At 40.7% G+C, this 10,977-nt stretch overlaps 1 protein-coding gene across 1 annotated transcript; it reads right to left on the minus strand.

Annotated features, from left to right (window-relative positions):
- Positions 1-10,047: 10,047 nt before the first annotated feature.
- Positions 10,048-10,458, minus strand: pmchl (pro-melanin-concentrating hormone, like). Its single transcript, XM_085357998.1, has one exon. The coding sequence runs from the start codon at positions 10,456-10,458 to the stop codon at positions 10,048-10,050; it is 411 nt and encodes a 136-aa protein (XP_085214124.1).
- Positions 10,459-10,977: the final 519 nt, after the last annotated feature.

The raw sequence follows: 10,977 nt of genomic DNA on the forward strand, positions 1-10,977 counted from the left end.
CCCTTCCACAACCAAACTTCTATTCAGTGTCCTTTGTAGTCGACAACAGGACTTACTACCTCACATTTTCAATTAGTGTCCATACTTCAGGAAGCAGAGAGGAGGATGAAGCAGAAACGATTTTATTCAGAACTGTGGAAGGGGAATCAGTGCTCTTAAAGAATAATTTAATGTAGAGCTCTGACATTTTTAGGCATTATGACATCTAGAAGAGCAAGAAAATCTTCAGTTGAATTCACACACAAATTCTTTTTAGGATGAAACTTGAAATCAGGACAATGCTGTCCACAACCATGCTCAGAAGGCACCGCAGGATTTAGATAACCTAATATCTGAATGTGCAGTTGTTTAAAAATGGCTCCAAGAGAACATCCTGCAAATCTGCAGTTCTCCTTCTTAGAGCTTCACTGAGTTCTTTGACTTTCCCATCATTCTATCAATCAATCCAGCGAGTGCTGTTAAACAAATCTTTTTCAGAGAAACTACCAGTTGTAGTCAGTTATAACCATGAACTATATGTAAACTAGCCTCGCAAAGTTAAAAGATACTGTAGAATTTTCAGCAACACTTTTTCTGAATGTATACTTTTGACCATGTGTGGACAATCCAAAATAAATTCAAACGTGCATCCAATTCTTGTTTTTTACAGTCATTAAAGACGTTTGCTATACAGTCGTTAAATAAATAATTATAAGCCCAAAATGACCATGACTTTCATGGGTTTGATGACTGTATGCAAACGTCTAACCACAACTATAAGAGGAGTTTACCAGTGCCATCAGTGCACTCAATAATCGCATCTTTCCATATAACTGTACCAACCATTTCGCATTTATGGTGGATCCCAGTATCCGATTTCTGGCCTTGAACTGCGATGTTGTTCATTGTCCTGCTGGTTTTTATCACCAGGTCCATCCTAAAGCTATTGGCAAATAACATCTTCCCTTTGCATGGACACTGTGTTTATTGTTTCCACATGGCTCACGTAGATGTTCCCAGATGCTGTGTGTTTAATTATCTGGACAATGTTTTTTTGGGTGATTAATCGGTGTAAACCAGTGAGGGGGCAGTTCACAGCATCTATTCTCCATTCACAGTCCCGCTACAGTAAACCCAGGAAATGTTCTGGCTTTCATCAAGTCACCACTTTGGTTTTAAGTGTTTGTGGTGCCAGTTCAATTTGATCCTGTATAGTACTTGATATACACTTTATTACTTTCCTGTAGCTGAACCCCCAATAAATGGGGACTCACTCACACTTTAGCTTTCTGTTTAAACGATCACACTTCTGTCAAAGCAGTCTGTAAAGTCTGTTTTTAAAGGTACTGTATGAATAACAGTTTTATAAGTTTATGCAACTTCACAGACATAAGTAGATGTCTGTGAATTTGAATTTATTCTGCCATGCACCTTCTTTTAATCTCCACCAAGCATAAAAATTGACTCTACATTGTGAGTTCATTCAGTGGATCTTTCTTTAAAAGCCCACTCAAGAAGCATCACCCCTCTAATCCCCTTTAAATGTCCAGAAACGACCTACGAGTCTTGTTTTCCTAAAAGAAATGTGGGGAAAATGAGACAGAGCATCTAGCAGACAGCCAAGCTGTGTGTGCCACACTTTGGTAAGTCCAAGACAGTATAAAATGGATAGCTAACCTTTCTCCTGCTGTTCTTTGGTAATTAATAGGGACATTCTTCCGGAAGAAACGACAAGCAAGACAGACAAGCTTTACAATGCCTGCCTGCAGAGGATACAAAGTGCCTTTTAATCTCTAAGTCAACCGTAGAGCCCAGACTTTATTATGAAGTGCAGGAAGCTGTCAATAATTAACAGCCTTGATAATCACTCCTGTTGTGTTGTGTTACACAGTAATTAGACTTTTAATGTCAATTTTGTTTTCTCATTATTGCTATTGTCACTGTACTGTACCCAGACCAGAAACAAAGAGAACATTTTCTCGCATCACTTCTTTAAAAAATAATTTTCTGATACATAAACTATGACTCTGAAGAAAACATATGCCTTTTACATTTTCCGCTTTTTAACCACAACACAGTAACGTGTATATTTTCTCTTTTTCCTGGTCATAGTGATTATTTTAAGATATGGTAAGCGCTCTGCTGTACTCCACTGGCAATACTGTAAGCTGTATGCCTTCTCAGTAGTAACTGTGTCCATAAATTCATCAGGTCATCGAACAGCTAGGCAGTAAGTAGGGCTGGGTATCGTCCCTCATTTCTAGAATCGATTCAATTCCGATTCACAAGGTCGCGAATCGATTCGATCCATGATTCAATTCAATTCAATTCAACACCTGATGCTGCTGACATGAAGCAGAGCAAAGTTACAGAGGTTTGATTAGAGACACAGTTTTGCATAATTTAAAGTTTACATTTGTTCAGTATTGAACAGCAGAAATGAGGTTTTCTTTTCGGAAGTAAGTAAAAGGAAAAAAACAGCGTCCGACAGCGCTGTAAACAACGGTAGACTTGTGCGTAACAAGCAAGCGAATAATGAAGAAAACAGATTTTTAGATGAGAGAGAGAGAGAGAGAGAGAGAGAGGCATGGTGGAAGCAAAACAGCAAAAGTCAGAGGGAATTCATGATGATGTTTATGTGAAGCATAGTTTGGATCTTCTTTTGCTGCTGGTTCGGTCAATATTGTTTGGAGATAAATAAAACCTGCAGCTTCAGAATCAGCGAGCTGTCGGCTTTCAGCCTCGACCGTGTCCGTGCCGTCGGGTGAGAAAGTCACATCTCACTGATTCTGATGCATCGGCGGGTCCGCGCTTTGTGTTTATGTCTTTGTGCAGAATCCGTGTACCTGCTCTCATTTACTGTTTTAGCTGTTTGGTGGTTGTTGAAATTTTGTGAGGTTTAACCTGAGATTCTGGCGTTTCGTGCAAAATAAATTTATATTTAAAAATCGATTCAGGATTTTTTAATCGATAATCAAAACCCACCCCTAGCAGTAAGGCTGTTAAAAAAAACAACAAAAAAAAACCCAAAAGCTTTTTGCAATCAGAATAGTCGCCCCCTGCTGGCTATCTAAAAAAAAGTGCAGCTTCAAAACAAGTAAAGATGTGCAGTTTAACAACCTAATATTGCTAATAAAAAAAAATCTGCCTTCTTTCTAATGGCTAGCAGGTTTGCAAAGAGAAGAACAGACATCTTTGAGAAAATGTAACACTCACTTTAATGCTTCATGATGACTTCAGCTCTACGGTGCAACACATCTGTCCAGCAGAAAATGATCTGTTATCAGTATATTTGAACTCTGCACTCACACAACATTTAACACCAACCGAAACACATTATTGCACGGCACTATTTACTACCTTTCACACTGTTATACTACTGCACTTTAATGTTGTCTAACTTGTTTGTTTTCCTTATTCTCTTTTCAAAAAACTCCTTTAAACCTGCTATTGGGTAACTTTTTGTTTTAATGCTTTAGCACATTGATTTTGTAAAATTTTACTTTAATTTATACTTATTTAACTTTATTGTACTTGTGTCAATTTCAGATTTCAGGTTTTTACCTTATTAGGATATTTGTTAGATACATGTTAGATATTTGAGATATATGCCATTCTACTTATTTAAACCATTTGTTATGTTTCTCATGTGTATCTTAATTTTCTATCAGCTGTGGCAGAAGAATTCTCAAGTACAGGATAAATGCAGTTTTTTGTATCTTTATCTAATAACAACAAATGGCTACTTCTCACCGATGTATTCCTAATGGCAGGGTCAGAATTTGACGTAAACAACATGAAAGCATGGATTCATTCTGCCTTGTATCAGTGGTTCAGGTTGCTCGTGGCATGGCTCCAGCAAGTTCCAGTTCCAGTTAGCACACCTGTCTCCCATCTACTCATTTCCCAGGACTAAAAAGGCCAGATGAAACTTCCACTCTCTGCCAGATTGTTGTCACCTTTGTTGCGGTAATCGCTGTGAGCTATTGACTTTAGTATTTTCTGTGATTTGACTTCTCCTTCTCGTCTTCTCTCCTAGTACTCTTTCCAGTGTGTTCTCTGGCTAGATCTGGAACAGAATCTGCAAACCAAGAAAGTCCTTGTGTAGTAGAAGAATTCAAAATATGAAAGAATAATCTCAAATTGATACTCAACTGGAAACAGCACTAACCTCCTCTCTCCCTCCAGCAGTCCTCCAGCGTTCCCCTGCTTGGTTCCTGTCTTATAATATTCATCAGAGTGAAACTTAGTCCTGAGTACATTTACACACCACAGCCTACCTGAGTATTGTTGTTCGCCATTTGTATCCTTTTACGGCCACAGGGTACCCCTCATCTGTCTGGCACCAGCAATGAATGAATGAAGAGGCCCGAGAGCAGACCCAGGAGACGCTGGAGAGACTGAGTCTTTCAGATGGCTTGAGAGCACCTGAGTAGATCTTAGTGGATTATTCTGTTTGATCCCCCCCCACTACCACCACACACACACACACACACACACACACACACACACACACACACACACACACACACACACACACACACACAGTAGGTGGAATTAAAAAATTTATGACCAACTACTGTTTTAAAAAACTGCTCAGGCTTTTGTATAACAGTTTCCAGATGTTTCTCCCCACAGTCATGTGTAAAACAAAACACCTTCCCATAAAACATTTATCTGCATTACGTACTCTTAAGGGGTATGAAAATGCCAAAAGTCTACCCTTGTAATTTCTCATAATTTCAAAGGGCATGACTTTTGTACATTTAAAGCCAAGGACTTGAAGTATTATGTCATATATTTTATGGATGCACACTGTGGTCGGTATTTAAAGCTACAGGAAATAGTTTATTTAGTACAGCCTGCTAAACTTCTCCTACTGTGGCAATCTTTATGTCGAGAACTCCTCAAATAATCTAAAAATCATTACAAAAGTGTAGTCAGTGACCAGATATGGAAGGTTTTACCCCTTTAATATTTCAAACTGTGCCCTGAATAGCTTATTATAGTTTCTAATGTACCACAGTTTTCTAATTTGTAGCCAGTCACTTCGTCAGAGCTAGCATTGCATTTCTCACATGCTACATTTCTGCTTATGCCTTCAGCTTAATTGTTTTTCCAACCAGAAGCTTATTCCCAAATACCGTTAAGGTGCAGATATTCCCAGAAACACATCCTTCTTTCTGCTGACTCACTCTCTATTTTGTGAGGAATGTTCTGCGTTTGTGACCCACAACAATCAACCAGCAAAAATTTCTTTTCAGAGTGCTGCAAGTCTGACTCACAAGTTTCCACTTAAATGACACTTGCATTTTGAAATAATTCACACTGTGAACATGCATGATCTCCCACACAAACATGTTAATGTTCTCCACTGACAATGTTTTAAGCAAGTTATGGTTAACCCTGTGTGGTCTAATGATGGATTTGGTTACATTGCTTACAGTCCAAGTGGAGGAGTTCAAGTATCTCGGGGTCTTGTTCGCGAGTGATGGGAGAAGGGAGCCGGAGATCGACAGACGGATTGGGGCTGCAGCTGCAATAATGCGGACGCTGCACCGGTCCGTCGTGGTGAAGAGGGAGCTGAGTGTAAAAGCGAAGCTCTCAATTTACCGGTCGATCTACGTCCCTACCCTCACCTATGGCCACGAGCTGTGGGTAGTGACCGAAAGAACGAGATCGCGGATACAAGCGGCAGAAATGAGCTTCCTCCGAAGGGTGGCTGGCCTCTCCCTTAGAGATAGGGTGAGAAGTTCAGCCATCCGGGAGGGGCTCAGAGTAGAGCAGCTGCTGCTCCACATCGAAAGGAGCCAGCTGAGGTGGTTCGGGCATCTGACAAGGATGCCTCCTGGGCGCCTCCTGGGTGAGGTGTTCCAGGCATGTCCCACCAGGAGGAGGCCCCGGGGCAGACCCAGGACACGCTGGAGAGATTATATCTCTCGGCTGGCCTGGGAACGCCTTGGTATTCCCCCGGATAAGCTGGAGGAGGTGGCTGGGGAGAGGGAGGTCTGGGCCTCTTTGCTTAGGCTGCTGCCCCCGCGACCCGGCCTCGGATAAAGCGGATGAAGATGGATGGATGGATGCTTACAGTTCCTAAAGACCCCTTTCTGATTTCTAATTTTTCTGCATATTGTTCACACTTAACGTTTCAGATCATTTAATGATTTAATATTAGTCAAAGATAACCTGACTAAATACAAAATGCAGGTTGTAATAGATTATCTCATTTAATAAGGGGGAAAAGCCATCCAACCCCTCTGTGATCTACCTATGTAACCCCGTATGACCCATTAATTCATGAAATAACTGTGATTAACCACTTTTTATTTTTGGAAATAACCAAAAAGAACACAAAAGGAGGTCTCTCATTTGCCAGTAAACATCTTGATGAACTTTTGGGAAAACATTCTGTGGACTGACGAGACAAAAGCTGAACTTTTAACAAGGTTCGAGCCCTGTTACATCTGACATAACACTAACAGGGTATTTCATAAAAAGTATATCATAGTAATAGTCAAACATGGCGGTGGTACTGTTATGGTCTGGCTGTTTTGCCAGTTTAGGACTTGGACAACTTACTGTAATTGATGGAACTATGAATTCTGCTCTCTAACCTATTGGTTGCATTCTACAGTCCTCCAGAAAAATCCAACAGCACAAACAACAGCACAAACAAGAGTGGCACACAGATGAGTTATTTGTGGCACTGACCCTGGTGACATTAAACAGCTGTGCAAAACTGTAGATTGGCAAATATGGACAATACCAACACGCTCTCACTTCCAAAGCATAACATTTTACACTAGGTGACAAATCGTCAGTATATTACGCTTCAGTGCACCCAACATGGTCCTAGATTAGGAGATCGGAAAAATGAGGAAACATGAGAACCGTTTGGATTGAATCTACACATGTATGTTCGTTTTACTTAAATCGCTTTGGAAAACACTATCTAATGTCATTAAAGTCCTGGTCAAGGTTAGGGATAAAGTTATGGACAGGGTTATGGATACGGTTAGGGTCAGGGCTGGAATACATGGCTGGGATGTGCATCACCGTGGTGGCGTCATTCTACTGGATTTCATCCACAACCCGGCGCGTAGCAACACGGGAGGTCACCTTTCACGTTCCTCGGGACGCCTCGGGACTTGACAAAATTGTCACTATATTACGCCTCGGGAGTGATAATGGGCTGACGATACGCACCACCGAAAATCACCTTGAGGTCAAACAAGCAGTTGGTGACTCCCTGACAACGACTACGATTAGGTGAAAATATGTATATCCCCACATGTTTGTCAGTGGTTTCTCAAGGTTTCTGGTTCTCCTTGGCTGAAATTGTTTACAAAGTAGGTGCTATATTGAAAAACCTCCAAGTGATTGCCAACATGAAATAGTTTTAATTCATGTTGTTTCCCAGCAGCCAGAGCCTGATCTTTAACAGGTAAAAAAGACAGTTATGAGCAGGTGGCTTGTAAAATTCTAGCCTCCATTTCCACCTGGTTTTGAAACTTGCTATGTGTTGTCACTTTGTGTTCAAACTTAAGCACTAAAAGAAAAGATGCCTTTGTTAGTGTAGTGTATGTATCATTTTCCCAGCAACAGCAATTAACTTCCAATAACTACTCTGAACTGGTCAAGGGATACTCCTTTTCCCATTTAGGGAACCAGTGTTTCCCAGATTGACACAGCCTGGTCTTAGACAAGTGTCAGCCAAGTCAGACAAGTTAATGTCATTAAACTAAATAAACTGAAGTTCTGGCAAAGATTTAAAGTTGCATATTAGAGGGGCTTTTTTAATGATTGTTGAATACATTCCAAAAGTCAATTTAAGTTTTCTCCACTGTGACCCTTGAGTAACATTATCAACCCCCAAAGTCAATATTTAATAATAATTAGGTAATATTTTACTATCTCCTTTGTATGTTAAACCATTTCTTCTGGATTTTTTATTGTTTTATTTTTGTTCCCAATTAACAAATTATTCCTTCCACAGATTTTCAGCATGATTCAGTTTGAACGGACTTTATTGCTGCTGACTGACTCAAAAATATATACACTTGGGATTTCTAGTCTAGACACTCCAGTCATTTAAATAATTACGTACTGATGACAGCACATTCTTGAAAATTGTAGGTCAAATAACCCATGTTTGCTGTTGCAGAACTGTTTCACAACAACAGGACTTGCTGCTGACCCATAAGGTTTAATCTGTTTATTGTCTCATGCTGTTTTTCCTGTGATCGAATCTTCCTCTTTAGTATTTTCTCAAACATGGACCGCAACTGCTGTATAATCACCCAAACCATCTGCATTGAAAAATTGGGAATCCTGACTCCAACATTTTGCAATTTGTTAGTTGAGGGCAGATGTGCAGCATGTACCTGCAATGCTCTGGCATTATTATGGTGCACACCTTACCTCTTGTGGAAGATGAGCTCCTATACCCAAGAGCATACATTGATTCTGCAGCCAGCCAGCCAATAACCCACGTAAGGCTGCAGTCATTTACTAGTATCCAGGACGTGAGGCAACAAGCTCTTCTCTGAAAATCTGCATGTAATTTTATAAGGAAGGGGAATTGCCTAGGGATTTGTGACTTGACCAAGCAAGTCACTGGAATTAACAAAGGATTTCCTCCCATTGCAGATGTTTTACTGCAACTCCTTAGTTACTTGAATTCCAGGAAAGACCTTTGAAGAAAAGAAGGTTACACCTTTTCACTTGGTGTGTTACCAATTTTCACACTCAGTGGGACCCGGTGTTTTACTTCATGTTTGACTGAACTTCATTTTCACTTGGTGACAGTGGAGTGGAAGAGCCACCTATTAACAGGAAAGGAGCCAAATAGTGGCTCTGTATTTGTCTATAATACTTTAGCCAAATAGTGCTGCTCCGGTTAAAACCCTGGATGCTGAGTTTGAGTGTATTTAACTTTTAAGTTACATATATCACATATTTCAGACTAAATCTCAGCACCCACATTCAGTTTGTTGTTTTTTATGTGGTCAGCCTGATTAAATAATACTTGAAGCTGCTTTCTAAGTCCTCCTGATGCCAAACGGAGCCCATGTGAGAATGTCCAAGATTTATATCAAGTCAGAAGATGGCGTGTATCCCTTCTCACAATGAAGCCTTTGCCAAAGCCAAAGAGAGGATTTCCAGAGGTGAGAATGTTTCTGACACGGTGCTTTGAAGATGTAACATTTTGGCAAACTTGCAGGCAATGAATTTAGCTTATTACAAACACTGGAAAGTCCCAATGATAAACTTGACTGCAACCATCAACCGGTCATAGCAGATGGCTGCCCCTCTCTGAGTCTGGCTCTGCTCCCACTTAAAGGGAGTTCTTCCTCCTCACTGTGACCAACTGCTTACTCATTGGGCTAAATCACTGGGCTTCTTCTTCTGGTATTGTAAGGCCTTTACCTTATAATATGAAGGTAAAGATCCTACAATTGAGATGACTCTTTTGTGAACTGGTGATGACATTTACCTAGCTGAATATCCATCTACATACACAGAATTTATGTTTATCTGCCTGTATATTCAGTCTCATTTGTTGCACGATGAGCTTAACAGCTGTGGACTGTTGCAGTTATCGCCTCTCTATCCTTGACGCATTATAACCTTGTGACACAATCCAGTCTTGCATCCAAAGTTTGAGACTGCTTTAAGTTTGTTCTCCTGGATAAAAGAAAACTATTTTTTTAAAGACAAATTTCTTCTTGCTGGAATCTGATTGTGAGGTTACACCTCTCACATTATACAACATTTTTTCAAACAAGACTAGACATAGAGAAAAGACAGTCAGTCAGTGGTTATTGAAAATTGAAAAGTCTGACAGATATGAATAAATCTGAACAAAAAACTTTAACCTTCACCATCTCAGTTTAAACAGTTAAAAAACATATAAAAGACATAAAGTAGAATTAAATCATTTTTATTTTCAGTTCTCCAGTGATTTTTCTATAGATACACACATTTTTGGATTAGTTTGCAACTGAGTGTGAGGTCACTTGACAGCTATCCTCTGTTTGGCCTCCTTGAGGAGAAGAGCAAACTGTCCTACACCTCCCAGCATGGCCGATACACTCGTCCCACCATGCACCTCATGGTGTCCCTCCTGTGGATGGGGATGGTCAGGTCCTGTCCAACATCTTTGTGCTCGACGACCTGGTTGTTTTCGTCGACTCTCCGCTTGTAGAGGGGTAGCCCGTTGTGCAGCACCCGCAGGTCCCTCCACAGGTTTGCATCAGCGGCGATGACGATTACCTTCGGAGCTCTGGATTTGGTCATGGAGGACAGCTCTGCATCGCCTAGGCTGTTTTCCGTGGCCTCATCGTTCAGCAGGGAGGTAAAAGCATCCTGCTCCAAGGAACCGTCTTCAGCCTTGGCCGTGGGTAATGCCACTGTCAGAGCGTAGCACTTGAAAAAGAGCGCTACAGCAAAGATGATGGACAGGCGCGACTGCCTCATGGTGAAGATCTTCCAAAAGGTGTACGGTGTTGGCTCGGGTGGATGAGTGTCTTTCCTGAAGCCTTGCCTTGCTGTCTGGCTTGCAAATCATACCACTGGGCTTTTATACCATTTTGGACACACTGAATTGGCCACGTTGCATAGTTTGCCATCACAACTTCTCCTGTTGGATTCCGGAAATCAGTCACAAGCATTAAAAGACAGTTGTGTGGAACTCTTGCAGTGTTGGAGTATGTTTTTTCATTAAAAAATTAATTAAAATCTCCAATGTAGTGGTGTATATTAGACACGTAACAATGAAACAGCAGGAATTCTTTGAACAGGTGACACATAAGAAAAACTAATCCAAAATTACTGCCCTTTAAAACAACAAGGATGGATTACCCACCCGTTAAGCTCCTGTGCTCTCAGATACTTGATGTTCTCTCATGGCATTGTCACAGTGCTGTTCAATAAGAGATTTAACCTTGGATTAGTGCAGATAAGACAACCGAATGATTCTGAAGTGTTTGTGTCTTC

Source organism: Diplotaxodon limnothrissa, linkage group LG7 (assembly GCF_057381915.1).
Source record: "Diplotaxodon limnothrissa isolate DT_005_m linkage group LG7, D_limnothrissa_male_GT1.1, whole genome shotgun sequence".
Taxonomy (NCBI): domain Eukaryota; kingdom Metazoa; phylum Chordata; class Actinopteri; order Cichliformes; family Cichlidae; genus Diplotaxodon; species Diplotaxodon limnothrissa.